General features: G+C 39.8%; 1 protein-coding gene and 1 non-coding gene across 2 annotated transcripts in view; one reads left to right on the top strand and one right to left on the bottom strand.

Moving 5' to 3' along the window:
- adamts16 (ADAM metallopeptidase with thrombospondin type 1 motif, 16) overlaps positions 1 to 13064 on the top strand; it is a 65140-nt gene extending 52076 nt beyond the window's left edge. The window contains exons 19-24 of the mRNA XM_042490638.2: positions 8879 to 9083; positions 9851 to 10045; positions 10199 to 10255; positions 10421 to 10636; positions 11340 to 11487; positions 11607 to 13064. Of these exons, the coding sequence (XP_042346572.2) occupies positions 8879 to 9083; positions 9851 to 10045; positions 10199 to 10255; positions 10421 to 10636; positions 11340 to 11487; positions 11607 to 11722 (937 nt within the window). The 3' untranslated portion in view covers positions 11723 to 13064. The remainder of the gene's footprint in view (positions 1 to 8878; positions 9084 to 9850; positions 10046 to 10198; positions 10256 to 10420; positions 10637 to 11339; positions 11488 to 11606) is intronic.
- Positions 13065 to 17425: 4361 nt separating this feature from the next.
- Positions 17426 to 17497, bottom strand: trnae-cuc (transfer RNA glutamic acid (anticodon CUC)). The gene has a single exon. It is a non-coding gene; the product is annotated as a tRNA-Glu (tRNA).
- Positions 17498 to 17708: the final 211 nt, after the last annotated feature.

The raw sequence follows: 17708 nt of genomic DNA, 5'->3' as shown, positions 1-17708 counted from the left end.
AGAGCTGTCTCATATTCAGTGACATAAAGTAGCAATCATGTTGACAGAAAATATATATATAAAGTCATCAGAAAAGCAGGCCATGTCCTCCAGAGCTTTGTTAAGTCAGACGTTTTAAGTAATAATGGCATGTTTGTGGTTCATTGTGTCATCGTGTGTAGTAATGGGCTGTATATTATGTAGTCATTCCTGCTTTGTTTTCACTGTTGTATTTGAAAAAAAAAACTGGTACTGTGAGCCCAGCGCAACACTGCCAGCTTTACAGATTATTCCCACCCGCTCTAAAAATGTCTGCACTCATAGAGTTGTCAGGCACTTTGGATAAAAGAGATCACCAAATGTTATGTTAGGATGGCTACCACTGTACTCCACCTACAGTCGACATTATTAACTATTGGGTGCTTTTGGGGTAATTACTGTTACCAAGGATTTCTTTTACAAAACAAAATAATGTTTTTGTTACTTTATAATGTAGAATTAAAGTTAAGTAAAGAAAACACATTTAACTATGAGGAAGCTTCACCGTTAACTGTCAACTGACAAGATGACATAAGTGTGGTTAAATGGGACTTTATGTAAATATATAAGCTCTACGGTTAGGCAGTCAGACTCCATTAGTGTAGCCTGTTGCACGTGCAGAAAGATTAAATGCAAGGTCCCACTTGTTGCATTTGAAACTTTAAACCCATTTAAATAGAATAGTACTATTAATATGTTTCAACCACTCAGCACATACAGTCGTCACAGAGTTGGTTTAATTATTATCACATGACCTCAGTGTTGAGTTTCACCCGATGGTAACATAAAAGTTAAAAAGAAAAATGGTCAAAAGAAATCTTTGATTTATGTTTTCAAGCTTTGTTTGAAAAAAATGCATCAACATATGTTATGGTGATGACTGTTTTTGACAACAGGTGTAACAGCTAACGTTAATTACTGCATTGCATTGATTGCCCAAAGAGTCATCATTAATGTCATCAGTTCCACCTGAGCTTCTCCTGCTATGATAGACTGTCTGCTTTGAAAGAGGACTGCAATCACTCTGATGCTAACAATGATTTTCAATGGAAAGACCTTTGACAAGGAAGAAAGCAAAACTGGTTAAGGTATGGTCACACACAGGCAAATGTGGGCGAGTGACCATCGCTTGCAGAGGTGATATTCATGCTGAATGTGGGCAGTAATGTATGTCGCACAGCGGAAAGCTAGCTTGCTGGCTAATGTTGGCTAGCTTAATAATAACACAAATTATGATGTTATTGGTACATTTTCTTACATTCTGTGACTTTCTCCTGACTCACTGCTGCCAGGCAGCATCTCTCATGTGGGGCAGTTTGTACTTTTCATGGCCAATGTCATAAAATATTGGCTGGTTAGACACAGTAACAATCAATGTTTCTTCCACACACACTTCTATGCTATTGTTTGAGGCTGCGACTTTGCTAGTCAAAGTTCACCAAAGTTGAACTCCACACTGTGCAAAGGTGAGAATTTGCTTTGCCACCAGAAGTGAATGTTTTATTCGCCCCAATGCTCGCAGTGAATAGAAGGGTAAATATTCGCCAATGTTACTTTTGCTCAGGTGCGACCGTACCCTGAACTTGTATTTTTCACTTACTGTACACAATAGAAATCAATGAGAAGCATAGAAATTTTACTCGGATCTTTTTGTTACTGGTTTCCCTGGTCTTGTTATTGATCATTAAATATGCAGTCAGTTTACTCGTTGAGGGGGAGCCTGACAGAAAAAACTTTGAGAAGCACTGGGTTACAGTTCACTGAAAGCTAATATTTCACCATAAAATATGTCACATAGAGCTCTAATAACTCATTTTCTGCACTCCAAAATGTCAGTATAGCGAAATATGACTCACTGAGTGGTCTCAGCTAGGTTTGCCAATTATACCCATGTAAAAATCGGATATAAAAAGGACATATTACTGTACAGTGTACATAGATGGGCATGACCCATGCATGTAGTGTATTATGTTTCTATGCCACGCTCAGTGTAGAAAATTGAATTATGTAACTATTGGTAAATGGATCGTAGTGGAGTCAGAAAGTGAGCATTTCAATAGAGAAGAAGGAGAACATCAAGGAAGAAATTGGGAAACTCTTGCTCACGTTTGTTGGTTTGTACAGAGAAACAAAACAATTCAGGCTTTATCTGCACATCTATGGTTTGTGACAATCACTCATCGTGATTATTGTCATTATCTGGCAGCCAGAGACAGTGACTGTTTCACTTCCATATATTTCAGTCAGTACGTAAACTGCTTACTCATCTCTCAGGATACTGAAGGTACAACAGATGCTTCATTTACCCTCAACCTCCACACACACACACACACACACACTCCACTTGTCTGCAAAGGGCACGGCCTCTCTCTGTCCCCATACCCCCCTCACTCTCTGTCTGTCCTACTGTCTGACTCAGTTTCCCTCTGTCTCTCTCTTTCTCACACACAGAGACAAAGGTGAAGCCTTTGAGGTCACACACTGCACAGAGTGACAGAGTTTGGTAGTTAGACCTCAGTAACTGCAGTGTCCATTACCTGGGTGGCTTCAGGCTCAGCTGTAAACATTACCCTAATGGCCTGGACACTTTGATGTGACATCTTTTTTCTCTGTGACCTGTCCAACCCTGTCCTACCACACACACACACACACACACACAGACACACACGCACACATGCACACACAGGCACACTGATTCCACTAAGCAGCCAGCCAAGGATAGCTGTCATTCAAACTTTGTTGTGCTCACGTTGCAGCACTTCCAATCTCTCAGCAGGGATTTGTTGGGCTGTGGCTTCATGACAAACATACACACTCTGTCTGCTTGTCTGTCTGCCTGTCTGTCTCACTGTAGCTTTAAAAAGTCACCTATAAATAATCTTAGATGTTGATGTCTTCTCTGATATCTCTTCTTTCCACTTAACTTTCTTTTCTTGCTCTTCTCTCTCTTTCTCTCTCTCCCTCTCTCTCTCTCTCATCCACTCCACCATTTACAAAGTTACACACACCACCCCTATCAGCATTTACTCACTAATGGATTTGTGTGTTTACACTGAGTTGAGGAAGCAGAGATAATAGTGGCTGTAAAGTGATCTCACAACTGTTAACACTCATTTCCTATCTCCTTCATTATCTACAGCTGGGGCTGCTTAGGTGTGTGACTGTGTATATTCACGTGTGTGTTTATGTATGCATGCATGAAGTAAGGAGACACTTACAGAGCTACTTTGCTGGTAATATGTTGTTTATTCAGTAATATGTGAAAGATTTGGAGTGTTTGAGTACATTATGTATTTAAATGGAGATCTCTGAAACCCTGTCTCCTAGAAATTTCATTTGTATGTTACTAAACTTATTTTTTTATGTTGTTGTGGTATGTAATTAGTGCTTGAATTATGTTCAGAGACATCATATGGCATAGGCCTTAGAAAAAGGGGGCTGGAGAGGAAAGTGAGCATAAATAGTGCTGAAACTTAACACCAGAACCTTGGGGTCGTGTCCAGAGTCCTGACTTAGGTTTTGACAACAAGAGCACTTAAGATAAGGTTAGGCAAAGATCAACATTTTGGTTAAATGCTGATAAAATCCATAAATAAATAACTCAAAAAATTAAAAAGTCACTACCTATGGTAAGTGTATTGCAAAATTGCCTATTTTGTGGAAAACAACTGAAATACATTGCTAATGAACATTTTACTGATACATTTAGCATGAATATTTTTGCGTTAATCAGCAACATTTCCCGATGGAAAACGTAATTTGCTCAGTATTACATTTACCTCAAAATATATCTTTTTCAGATTGGTTGTATATAAATGCAATTTCTAAGAGACAGGGCTGGGTCTTTGGGAACTGATAATTACACAGTTGTCAGATAATCTATAAAGTGACAAGCAAGATTCACCACTGAATAAGCTATTTTTTATGCTATGAAGGAAACTTTTTTAGAGAAATGAGCATTATAACATCAACAGTTTTTAAGTTGATATGTTTTTATGTATAGGGGGCAAAATATTTTTAATGGAGGATACAATATTATTGCTGACTACTGCAGTGCCTCAACTTATTCAATGTTCCTCTGTCAGTTATCATTACCCATATTAGTGACTGCTATTTTTGTATAATTTCAAATGGGATTACATCTTTTACAAATGAAAAGTTGTTAACTTGATGTTATTTAAATATCGAGATACTAATCAGATGCTATTATCATCATCATTTTGTGAATTCTTTGTGGGTTCAAGATCCATCAATCTTTGTAACGACATCTACTGCCAGACCTCAAATATTCTGGCAAAAAAATTAACCAAACATTTACAGCAACAGTTCATATTACAGGAGAAAACTTGCACAGTAATAATATTAGGTAATCTGTCTTTTTCTTATAGGTTGCAATCTAAACCTTCAGGCTTTATTTCCATGCTTTTTGATTTCATATTAAGCGTTCATAACACGCATGTCATATAGCTACAGTGATGCTATCGTGTCTGGCTTTCTGATGATCACATTAATTTCTGTACCCTGCTATATTAGAGTTCCCTTTCATGGTTTAATCAACCAGAACTGATTTGTGCCTCTGTGAAATACCTCATGTACTATAGAACATTAGTGTTGAACTAAACTGAAACATATTGTGCTAGTATATGTACATATGTTTGGGTTTTTTTCACCAAACATCTGGAGTTGAAGATTTTCAAAGTGCATCTTACAGTTTATGGGCCCTCCTCATGTATAATGTGAGCAAGACAAGATATATGCTGCACAGACCAAAACATGCATGACTAGACAAGCTATCTGTGGTCATCAGTCCATCTCTGCAGGTCATACTATTCTGAGGCCCTACAGTTATTTCATTTTGCTGTGTCTGCACCAAGTAAGTTGGACTGCACAGGCATTACCTCATGGAAAAAGGTTTCCGATGCCCACCCACATTTAGAGCATGATATCATTCTCTCTCACAGTGTGGACGTAGACTGATGTAAGCACAGAAACACCCACACACTGACATGCACACTTGAAAGCTCAAACACACGCACAGTGGCACAGCCATAAACACTGGTCAGAAGTTATTTAATGCCTCTGGTGAGCATCTAGACAGCGTCTTTTAGACCACAGAGGCTATCTGACACTCTGACCACAGGACATCTGATCCCCCTGTGCTTCTGTCCTGAGAGTGTAATGCTTACTCATCCTCCAACAACCCCCACTGACAAATAACAGTCAAGGCAAAGATCACGAGGTGAGCTATAACTTGATATGGCATTAGTCGGTATGTTATACCAATGGGCATGCCACCGGGGTCGCTGAGGTGATAAAACCATGGTATAAGTAAACGCCCTTCAGTATTAATTAAAGCTCTACTATATCGCTTTTATCATCTCCCACATTAAAGCCTTCTGTCTTCAGATGACTACATTTTACTTTTCTGTGCAGAAACTGATATCTGAGATGTAACTAAGTGATGTCAGAGAGCCAAAATGAGTATGTAAGCAAGTATGATGTAATACTGGTGCAAGTTGGTAAAAGTTCTCACATAGTCAATCCATGATACCAGCCAACCACTACAAGCTTGCATGGTACAGTATAGAAATTAGAACCAAGGAGTCTCTAACGCAGCTGTCAATCATGCCAATCAGTGCTCGTGAACTGAGTCTAAACCATCAAACTAAGCAGCACTGATCAAATATGGATCAAGATTCTGTGATTGCATTGGCTATTTCTCACCTCATGTTTTCAGAAACATATTTTAGATATGCTTGGTTTCGGTTCAGCTGTTTTCAACATGGCAGTCAAGTCACAAACTTTGTCATTTACAGCTAAACGGTATACTAAAATTTGTATGTATATGCAAATAGAGCCGAGACTCCACGGCTGTTGTTCAGCTGCGGTGGATTCTTGCAAATGCCATGAGAAGTACTGCAAAGGGACAGAGGAACATGAATTTTTTTCCAGATTATCTTTCTCTTGTACTACTGCAGCGTATCCTCTAACAAATTACCACCCCATGAATTGATGTAAAGTTACATTGGTTAGGTTTGAGCAAGTAAAATAACTTTGGTTAGGATTAGGAAAAGAAACATGATTGGGTGTTTATAGATTTAGACAAATGAAGTTATGTAGTTTAGGGTTAGAAAAGTTCACTTGGTTTTATATGACCCCAAAAACTTGTCTACTGGGGTAAAGTCCTGTGTTGTTTGACCCATCCACCACCCCAAACTGCCTCCTCATGTGGAGTTTCGGTTTTTATGCTACTTCCTTTTTCACTCCTGTCAGCACATTGGTCACATGATAGCAGCCCTCCATATTACATGAGTTATACATTGCTGGCTCATGTGGTTTACATACAAATTGTGGAGCATAGCTTTAACTATAATCATGTTTGTGGAGAAATGCATATTAAGAAGTAGGTGTATTGAGTTTCATCTAAGTTAAGGCCAACAGTTCAAGTGCAATGTGTCCACATGTGTCTCAGCTCATGAAAGAAACAATGTGGAAAGAAACGATGTGGCTTTAAATATTGCTGTGACTTTTGTTGGTCTTCTGCTTTCATTTATTTATGTATTCAGTAACACCATGAGGTTTTAGCCCCTATTTCTGCGCCAAGGGCTAATAAATATCATGTCATCCTGTTAAATATGTTACATGTATGTGTTGATCACTCGGTTAAATGTTTAAAGTATGCAGCTGAACAGACATTTTCATCTCTGCATTCTGCGTCTCCTCCCTCAAATCATCCTTTGATGATAATACAGCGTGTCTCTTCCTCCTGACAAGCTGTAACATATATAAAACCAGATGTAATTTCTCCATCCATATTTATTTATATTCGATAGTGCATGCATAATGCCCTTTAGAGCTAGGCTCTTCCCATCCTCCTGGTACAACATTCCAAGCAAGTGATGCACCCAATTACCACAAATAAAGTTTAGACTGTTAATATATACAACTCTATGTGCTGACAGCGGCGTTTTGGGGTTGTTTGGTGTAGATCTTAGTAGGCCGGCTGGGTACATTGGAGTGAAGTTAAAAACAGTTTGACAAAGTGTGTGATGAGGGATTGAGCTGCCTGCACCTTGAATTTGGGGTCACTTGGGATGGATGCGATGAAGCTTTAAGGAAGAGTTTAGGAATAGGGATTAGACGATTTAGATGTTTGGTCTGCCTGGGTGCCTCAGTGTTGAAAATATGTCCTAAAAATAACAAAAACTATACTGTCCTAAACTAAGGAGTCATTAGGGTCAATGGATTGTGTATTTCAGATGAATCAAATGAAGGATGTTTAATATATATCTTTAAAAAGCCATGTTTTTGTAAAACATATGCAATTTTTAGGAGTGTACAGTACAACTGGAGGTGATTATGAAGGAAATATGCGGTGATTTACTTAGTTTTAGTGGTGATGAGGGCTGAGTATAGGCAGGGAGGGGGTTTAAAACCATGCAGTGGGGTTTAAGTTACAGTTTAAAAGCCTGGTGTTTCGGCTGTTGTGACTTGTTCTGAAGCCAGTCAGCCATGAACAAATGTTTAACGCCCTGAAGAGTTTGGCCTTGAAGATTACAACAAGCTCAGCGCCACATATGAGGACTGGTGTTAAGTCACAGAGACTGATACTCCAATTTTTTATTTTTAGATTTAATTTCACATTATTGTCTGCCAAGGAGTAAGGGTTCTTTGTGAAAAGGTGTTTTATTACTCAAAACAAGTAGTAATCTTGGAGACTTTAATTTAAATAAGTATTAATTCACTATTTACTGCTAAATAAGGTCACACACAGTGGTGATCAAATCTATGGCCCACGGATGAAAGTATTGCAATATTAAAATATTTGCAGTATTGTAAACTGGGTGTCCAGGGTGACAATATGCAAAAAAGTTGGCGTATTAAGTTACTGGTAATGAAAAGTGAACATTTCGTACTGCTGCAGCATCTCATTAAAAGCATTTAACTGACTTTTATTATGAAGTAGTCACGGAAAATGCAATGTGTTTTTTAGAGAGCTTAACATTTCCCACTATCATTTATCAAAACTGCATTTACATATCAAGACAATGGTCATTTTTGTTATGCTGTATGACACACAGTTAGGCACAACTTTAAGACTTAATAAAAAGTAAACCGATGAGTTTTAAAATAAAATTCACTTCCCCTTACACCTACAGAGACAAAAAAACCAAAACGTTTTTGTACCAGGCTTTAAACAATCTTCTCTCTGCTGTAAAGTTGGGAATTTTAACACGAGGGTTCATGGGGATTGACTTACTTTCGGGGCCAATCTCAACTGGCCATTTGCTGAACTGTAATTTTTGGCACTTCTGCGTTGGCTTCATTTTTCTGCTCCGCAGGTTACTGCTTGTAACCAGCTCCTCTCATTGTGCCCTGCTGTTCACAGACTGATGCCGTGTGCAGCATAAAATCATAATCATCATAATCATAATTGCTCTCATAAAGAAAAGAGGTAAATTATTGACTGACTTCTTTCTTAAAATGACACATTTGTTTTGCTGCTCCCCGGACTCTGTGATCTATAGTATTAAACCACATTTAACGTAACCACCAGTAAGTACAGGTGTTGCCAAATCATTCAGGACTGAAATCTTCAACATTGCCTCTTTAAGAGCTATTAAAAATTTTGTTACAACTAAAGTAACTTCTGTGTTTTACCATCTCTTATCTCTGAAGTAAAATAAGCAGCAGGGACCACTTGAGAAGAGAGGTGGCTTAGAGACAACACAGGGAGTCTACAACAGTCACTATAATTGTGCAGTTATCATGTCATTTGTGAATTCCCGCAGGCCTGTCTGAATAAGTGATTGAGGAGCTCTGCATGTTGACTCAGCAGCCTTGTGTTGTGTTGTCGCAGCTGGTCTGTAGGAGAGTGGGGGGTGTGCAGCCTTAGCTGTGGAAGAGGGGAGCAGACAAGGCAGGTTCAGTGTGTCCAGAGAACCAGCCAGACCAAAGTAGACGCCCAGACCGACTCTCACTGTGCCCAGCCCACGCCGCCCAGGAGGCAAGACTGCAACACTCACAGCTGTCCACCGGTTTGGACCACCGGACCATGGTCACAGGTGAGCATGTGTGAAAGTGATCTGGCTGTAAGAACGAGAGTTCTCGACGGCTTGCTGCTGCAGTAGTAAAACACTTTCATTCACAGGGGGCAAAAAAACACACTTCAAAATTGCACACTTGCCATCCAGCCTAAAGAGCTCCACACACTGTGCTGTTCAGTGAACCCTTGCCTTGATGGCTTCACCACATTTTATGACAGTGATCTCAGTGGCTTTAAACTACGAATGTGCCCACTGAGACCGCCCATGTTTTGTTCTCTGTCCAATTCCTTTACATTGTGCGCGGTGATTTGTCTCACTCTTAAACTTTTTTAACTGCCATTTTACCCCCAAATATCCTTAACTACCTGCCACAAATGGTGTCCAGTTTACCTCCTCTCCGGTTCTTTCTGGCACTATGCACTGCGTCATTGACTCCCCCTCTTTTTTTGGATATAGTGAAGCACTTTCAAGATTTTGATTTAAGCCGTGCCATAAGATGTGTGTGTAGGATCAGAATGAATATTGTGGGAACTCTTGGACTACGTCAGAGGAAGTAAGGCATAATAAGTCACTGTAGGGAGAATGTGAATAAACCTGTGCTTAAATGCTTTGTGTGCATTTGGCTTGGTAAGATCTTTGGCCCGTAACAATATTTTTCTTTGCTCATTTAATAGCTACATTATGTCAAATCTTGAATTAATTAAGACAAAGCCCTACTTTTAGCATCTTAAAAGCAGTTGAGGACATCAGATTTTAGCCTCATCATGTTTCTGGTTTTTTGGCAGTGTTCTCGTAAGTGTGGCAACGGTTTGAGGAAGAGGACGGTGCTGTGTACAAGCGCCAACCCAGGTGCCCGGACACACACACTGCCAGACAGTTTGTGTGCGGGCTTGTCGAAACCCACCAGTCAAGAATCCTGTTTCATCAAACGCTGCCAGAAACAACGCAAAGTCCAGTGGTTTGTCTCCACGTGGCAAGAGGTAATTCAAGAGCAGTTATAAAGACTGATGAAAAAATATCCAACTAAAATAGATATAGTAATGTGGTATGTTAAATTATAGTGTTTTAGCTAATGTAAATATGTTGTCTTTCTCTATTTTTTCCTATGTTCACTTCCTTCTTTCATCATCCAGTGTTCAGTAACGTGTGGTCGTGGCTATCAGGCACGATTCATCAAGTGTGCAGAGAAGGTGTGTATTACCCGTTCACTAAAATATAGCAAAATGGTAATTACTAAATTAGTAACTTTAAACATCTATTTCAACAGATCACTGCTTTTTATTTTCATCAAACAGTGATGTGCAATTTACACAATGGCATCGGTAGCATGAGTATTTGTGGTTTCCATACTACAGGACACTGCAGGAAAATACAGAGAGCTCGCTGCCAAGAAGTGCCACCATGTTCCCAAGCCCACAGTTGAGCTCCAGAGGCCCTGCATCCTGGCTGAATGCCCCGTCCGCACGACCCCACCAGTCCAGCGATGGAGCACACGTCATCGCACCTACCCACCTCAACCCCTCCCTCAACCTCCGCCTCAAGCACAATGGCACTCATCTCCTTGGTCTCAGGTACGGTAACTTATTCTTCTTTTTTACTGAATGGTTCGGCTCAATTCGGCTCGACCCACTTTTGGGACCGGGGACTTTTCTCTTGCAGATAGTATTGCATCAATGTAAGCGGGATTCTTCATATTATTCATAGCCACGCGGACCGAAACTGCAGACACTTCATCTTAAATGCAACAAAGCACGAATTCCTGCAAACAGAGTAGTTTCTGCACTTTGTTAATTAACCATGGCATGGTTTTGCAGGGTGACATTCTTTTAAAATTGGGGTTGAATGAATTGAACAAATTGGGGTTGCTATCGACAGTAGCGTGGCTATTTAAAAATGATCAGTGATCTGCAGTGTTTTAACTTCACCTTGTAGTATTGTCACGGCTCGCTTGAAACCTCAGCTGAGGTGGTTCCAAAAAAAGTATCAGGTATTTTCAATAACTTTTAGTGAAGAAAACCCCAAAGAAGAATTGATTTAGGCCAAGCTGTGCCATAGCATGCGATAGACATGAGGTTTCAAGCCCCTAGAGCAGGGTTACATAGCTGAACCATACGGAGCACTGCATTACATTTTATGTCTGCAGTCTTGGCTTTGTTTATGGTCACTTTGAAAGCTCATCAACCCCTGGTGACTGACAAGAGAGGAGGATCTGAAACAGGGTTCATGACATTCATTGTATCCAACATCAAGGTTTATTTTCTTTGAACTCTACAGTGCACAGTTACCTGCGGAGGAGGAGTGCAGGCCAGGACAGTCCAGTGTCTGGTCCAAGGGAAGCCCTCTCCTGGCTGTGCCCTCCACCTTAAACCCTTGATGTCCCAGGCCTGCAACACCAACTTCTGCCCACAGCCTGAGAAGAAAGGTACCTAACTTAAAAGTGCTACTTTGATGCGTGTATGCAAACTTTTGTAAACTGTAGTTATCCTTAAATGCCCTGTCAGAATAGCAACAAGCTTCATTTGTATTTCTTTTTGTCCACAGACGTTGCGTGTCGAGATTACTTCAACTGGTGTTACCTGGTGCCTCAGCATGGAGTCTGCAACCACAAGTTTTATGGCAAGCAGTGCTGCCAGTCCTGTTCAAATTCAAACCTATAATCATACGGAGTGACTTTGTCTGTGACACAGACAGATAGGTAGTTAGACAAAAGACTATATTTGACGTCCATGCTTGAAAAGACAGTGTTTTTGCTTTAAGCGTGCGTCGAGCACTGAAAAACGAACGATACTTCAGTGGAAGTGCAAGAGAGTTGCCCTTTCTTTTCCCTGCGATGCCGGACATCTGGATACAAGAACTTGATTCACTACACAGGAATGTGATCAGGACAGTACAAATAAAGGAGAGAATTATGAGGAGGAACTAGCAAAATGGGAATCTTGATTAAAGCGAATAGGACTGACATATCCAAAAGAAACTGAAAACCTGAAAAATCCCAGCTTTGTTTATAGACTGTATGTGATCTGTACCCAGGACACCCAACGTCTCCCAGTCAACCACAAGCAAATGATGGCAGGCCAACAGAGAAAAATGGTTGACGAGGTTTCAGGCACTGAAACATGTGATACACCCGGGTCTGCGCTGCAATTCTTGATCAATTGGAAATCTGGGGTCTGATAATGAAAAGGGATGTTTCAAAGACGCAAGTAAGAGAACATAATTTTTCTCTATGGCTTGATAAAAAACAGACTGGGAATAATCAAAGAAGGCTTCCTTGATAGCTGGACAATAACAGGAAGCTTTGTGTTGCCATGTCAAAGAAAAAAAGGAAAGAACTAAACCAAATGCTTCATACATGCATACACTATTCTGAGATGGGTCAGGGTTGCAGGAACTGGCTTTCATTCTCAGTGGTGCTACAACGTTGTCTTCTGTCACCAAATCAATGTGAAATCCTCAAGTGTCAGGAAAGAACAAATGAATTGAGTGACCCATGTACAGTATTGTTTGTTTTATTTATTGGCTTTACGATATGGCGTTGCTGGAAGACTGTATTAATAAGCAGTATAAATGTGTCATTTTATTACTTTACCTAAGCCCAGTAACTTTATATTTTGTATTATGTTTCATAAGATTTCATGCTGACAAACTGCACCTTTTTTACTCAAAACTTTTATTTTATTCTTGAAGAAAATTAAAATGTGATCTTACAAAGCCCAATTCAGTAATGTCAACATGGATGAGTAATCATTTACAACAGCTTTCGAGTTTAAATCTGTAATAATGACAAAAGGTATGAGCATGCTGTTTTAAGAGTCACTCATCCGTCTTCCCGTTGCATTGTCCTACATTATTACACATGTCATGTATTGCATGCATTGATATGGCACAAAAATAATGCATTACATATTGGTTATGGCTGAAAGCACTGACAGACAGGTGATGGCTATTTCGATGTGATTTTTACAATGTAAATGAAATAATAAAGAAATGTGTGTCATGTCAGCATCTCAGCTTTGGCACGAGTCCTGATTTCATTGTGTTTGGCTGTCAGGTTGAGTGAATTTGATCCTTTCGGTGTGATGTGAGACTGAAAGTTTGAATATGTTTTTGCCAAGGGAAGAAAGGTCAGGAAGTGAACTTGATTCCTTCAATCGTACTTTTTTGTTTTTTTTAAACTGGGCATAATATTGTTATCCTATCCTGGCAAAGGATTTGTTTTCAACAAACTGCATAGGGGAACTTTATCTCCACAAGGTAGAAAACAGTACAGTTTAGGCTTGGTGCAAGCTCAGCTGGGATCAAAAAGTTTAGAAATTGTTGCTACATTAATACAGTTTTTAGCTACATGGGGGCAGCGTAACAACGACATTGCATCACTTTTAAAAGCTGATATAGCTGTCAGCAAACAATATCTCACATATTGCACCACGGGTGTATAAAGAGAACTGGATACAGCATAGGAGGTGGAGCCCTGTTTCAGTTCCCATTTCAGTTGCTCAGTGGAACATGAAGCCAAAAAGCTTGATTTCAGAGGTTGATATTCCTCACCATGGGGCCCACAGAGCGAGTGCAATATAAACTAAACAGTTAACTTCCAGTTTAGCCCTCCACTAACGAGAATGGGATTGAAACAATTCAACTGTGCAGCTCTTCTAGAACTTTGAAATGTTATTAAAACCGAATGGCTCAAATAAATGTATTCAGTGATCTAGACCTAGACTTCTTTTTCACTATGTAAGTCTAGGAGAAAAAGTATTTTTGGGCCCCATGGCATCATATGATGGAGCCAGCCATCACAATTCCATGTTTAACCACTATGCAACACTGGCTTCAAAGCTCAGCGTTGTTCTCGGGGGCTTGATTTGCACATGCAGCAGTCAGGGACCAGCATTAGCATTCATTTGAAGCTGTGTTTCTGGCCACCAGATGAATAAATGTAAGTACAACACTCACTCATCTCTCAGCTCTGTTTTTGTCTTAACAACTACTGAGAGAACTATCTTGCTCTTTAGCAGCTACATGCACCATGTCATGGACACTGTTGGGAGAAGAGTTTGCCTAGAGGGCTTTCTGCCAGAGAGGGATTTCCAGTTTAAGGTTATAGATTTTGCCAAAGGTAAACTTTTCCCATGTGCACTGTACAGTCACTCAGTCCAGAAAAAAATTCTCCAGCCTTTGGCGGCCACATTTTTTGCTACATGAGGCTGAATTTTTTCATGGAGGTTGTATTTAATACGAACTTAAACTTGTTTTTAGAGCGGTTTTCAATGAAGATAACTGCTCTGTATGTCCTGAGGTGAGGCTGGTTCGAACAGGAAATCAAAACTGGAAATCTTGGGGATGCAAAACTAAAATAATGAGCTGAAAAGGCAAAGGTTCTCCATGGAGCTGAGGGGAACTGCTGTGTCTGTAAATATGTGCATGTTTGTCTCTACCAGTGACTTTTGACTAAAACTGTGATTAGAGCAGGTTTAAACTTAGTGAATACAGGGCATGTGTCGAGCAGTTATGGTCCTCTGATATGTTTCCTGTTATGGCTATTTTTTGTATGAATCCAGGGTTGTAAAGTTAAACATTTATTAAGGTATTATAGGTGTATGTAATATTGAGGTATACAATTAACCTTGGCTACAATAACAAACACCCTTTTTCTATTTTCTATCAAGTTTAATTTAATGCAATGAGCCATCTTCAGCAATTCTTGTAATTTTTTTAGTACGTGGTTGATAAAACACCACCACACCATGAATTAGCATTGTATGTTATATCATAAATTGATGAATAAAGAAATATGATTTGAGAAATGACCCTAATTCTAAGCTCCCATCCTCAGTCTGCAATGGTGTGCAGCACATATGCCAGCACACAGGCAACAATAATGCCAAAACGGTATTAGCCATTTCAACACCTATGACATCTTGTGTCTGGGCTTTCCTCTTAAGTCATTTCTCAACATGTCAAGTAGACACAGATGCCCCAAAACAAAATCACCATTGTCATAATCCTTGGGGCACAGCCCTAAGGCCTTCAGAGAGAGAAGAAGAGTGTGAGAAGACAGAGAGAGTTGAAAGAAGGGAGGAGGGAGGGCATCTATGTATTTGGTGCTGTCATAGAAAAATGCTGTGAGCAGGAGAGGGAGTGAGCCAGAGGGAGAGGTGGGTACAGAGAAAAAGGGGTTTTCCTCCCTGTCAACCACCTCTGTGTAGCTGATATATAGTTGGTCAGCTGTGGGCACTGTGTCACTCTTTCTGTATGCTTTTTGTATCTTACTGAATACATTTAGGCCAGGGTAGCAGTTGGGGGGTCTCACAAGTAAAATGTTTGCAAGATGTTCAGAGATGCAGAACAGTTTTATTAATTAATGTCAGTTTGCTGACAAAGGCAACACCACACACAGACACACACACACACACACACACACACACACACACACACAGACACACACACAGACACAGGCACACACACACACACACACACACACACACACACACACAAACACACACAGAGTCAGATTTCTCTAACCCCCCCTTCCTTAGTTTCTGGAATTTACTGTCATCAGCCACTTCACACCCATGTCAAGTAAAAACTCAATCTTAGAGAAGAGAAGAGAAGAGAAGAGAAGAGAAGAGAAGAGAAGAGAAGAGAAGAGAAGAGAATGAAAATGTGAACTGAAATTGTCATAAAACAATGTATTTCACTATTGTGTTTCTCTATGAAGTACTGAAATAATGAAGTATTATAATGCATTGAAGTTTACACCTGAAAGTTTGCATCCTCTCCTGCGGTCTGGGTTTCCTGCTGCAGTTCAAAGATATGCAGTTTAGGTGCATTAGAAACTCTAAACTGCTGTAGATGTGAATGCAAATATATTTTTCTGTCAGTGTGATTTAGCCCTGAGATGAACCAGTCACTTTTTTAAAGAGTAATGCTGCATTCATATTTTTCTTAGATGGTCCGTTTTTCCAAGCCGGGAAGTCATTCTGAATTTGTTGTGTTCACGTGTTTTTCAGTGTGACATGGAAACAACGTGGATGCCACAAAGATGCCGAGTTGTATTGTATTGCTCAGATCATTTAAAAAAACAGAAGGGCACTAAAATATTGCTTTACCTGAGGGTTAATGCTAATGAATAACTTTTCTAATTCATCAAGGTCAGGTTGCATGCCATATCACATATTACATAAAGTCTCCAGTTACCATTAACCCAGCAGTGACTTTTGTCCACCATGTTTCTGCGTAATATGACGCCAACTCTGAAAGTCTTGTGGACAAATTTTCACCAATTTTTCAATTTGTTGTTCTGACTTGAAGCAGTGTTCACATTAATATTCCTAGACAGAACTAATTTTCCATTTATTCCGACAGTGTATGAATACAGGGTAATATCTTAATTCAGTAATTAGGCTAACAAAAACAATCATTTATTGCTTCAGTGACTTATGCTTTGACTTTCATTAGACAGCAAATGTAATTCCACCTCTATAATTTTAACAAATTAGGAGCTTTAAACAAAGGAAAAAAGAAGAGGAAAAAAATCCAACCACTCAACAAGAAAGGGATTAAGAGGATGAAGCATTTTGTTTATACAAAGATAGCAATCAGACAAAGGCTTCCTGTAGGTAACAAAGGTGATCGAGACAAATTTGGCAACATCCAAAGTGTTACCTAACCCATGTCAGGTAACAGAGGAGATTATCTGTCAGAGAGAGACAGGAAGAGAGAAAGCATGCCCAATGTTCCCCTTTCCACTTTAAAGAAACTATGCTATCTCTGACTGCATCTGTTTGGAGAGATTGGGCTCTTTAGCCTTGAGGCTACACTCAGAAGGTTCATCTGAAGTTACAGGGTTATTATCTTTCCATCAAGATGCACCTACAGCAGTTCCAGCACCTTTAGTTGTTTCCTCTGAGCTGTTAGACTCAGCAGGCTGGAGACGATCTGCTGCTACAGTAACAAGGACCAGTCTGGAGAATAATAACCTGGGGCACTTAACCTTTTGTAATTTGTGACCACATGACCTCCAAAGTGTCTATTGAAAAAGTTTTTTTTTGTTGTTTTTGTTGTTGTTGTTGGTGGTGGTGGTGGTGTGTGTGTGTGAGAGAGAGAGAGAGAGAGAGAAACAGAAAGATACAGTATATACTGAGAACACTGTAATGCTGTTATCTGTACAACAGTACCCTCTACTGACTGTATATAGAAATTTAATACACAATGCAAATATTGAAGCAAAGCATAACGTGCAACACTGCTTATAAATACAAAAAAACGTTCCGCTCACATGACTAGAGGTATGCGATAGGTAATTCTGTTCGGATACCTTTCCTATCCTTCCAAACAGTGCTTTTCGAAAACAAGAGGAGTTCCCTGACCGGGAATCGAACCCGGGCCGCGGCGGTGAGAGCGCCGAATCCTAACCACTAGACCACCAGGGATAGCTATTTAGCTCGTGATCATATGTATATATAAATATACAAAGACAAAATGTAGTATTTCTTCTGAACAGGTTTCATATGGTGGTAGTGAAAGACAGCCTTTTCAATACTTGATGAACTGTGTATGACCCGGTGAGGTTTACTATGATAACTCTTTTCATGTGTTGTCCACAAACATAAAACGGACTATCGAGCTGCACAACAATAACGG

Source organism: Plectropomus leopardus, chromosome 11, assembly GCF_026936395.1.
Source record: "Plectropomus leopardus strain MGB_pleo_1.0 chromosome 11, ASM2693639v1, whole genome shotgun sequence".
NCBI classification, from domain to species: Eukaryota; Metazoa; Chordata; class Actinopteri; order Perciformes; family Serranidae; genus Plectropomus; species Plectropomus leopardus.
The sequence above is the reverse complement of the archived record's forward strand: the minus strand, read 5'-3'. Positions and strand labels throughout refer to the sequence as shown.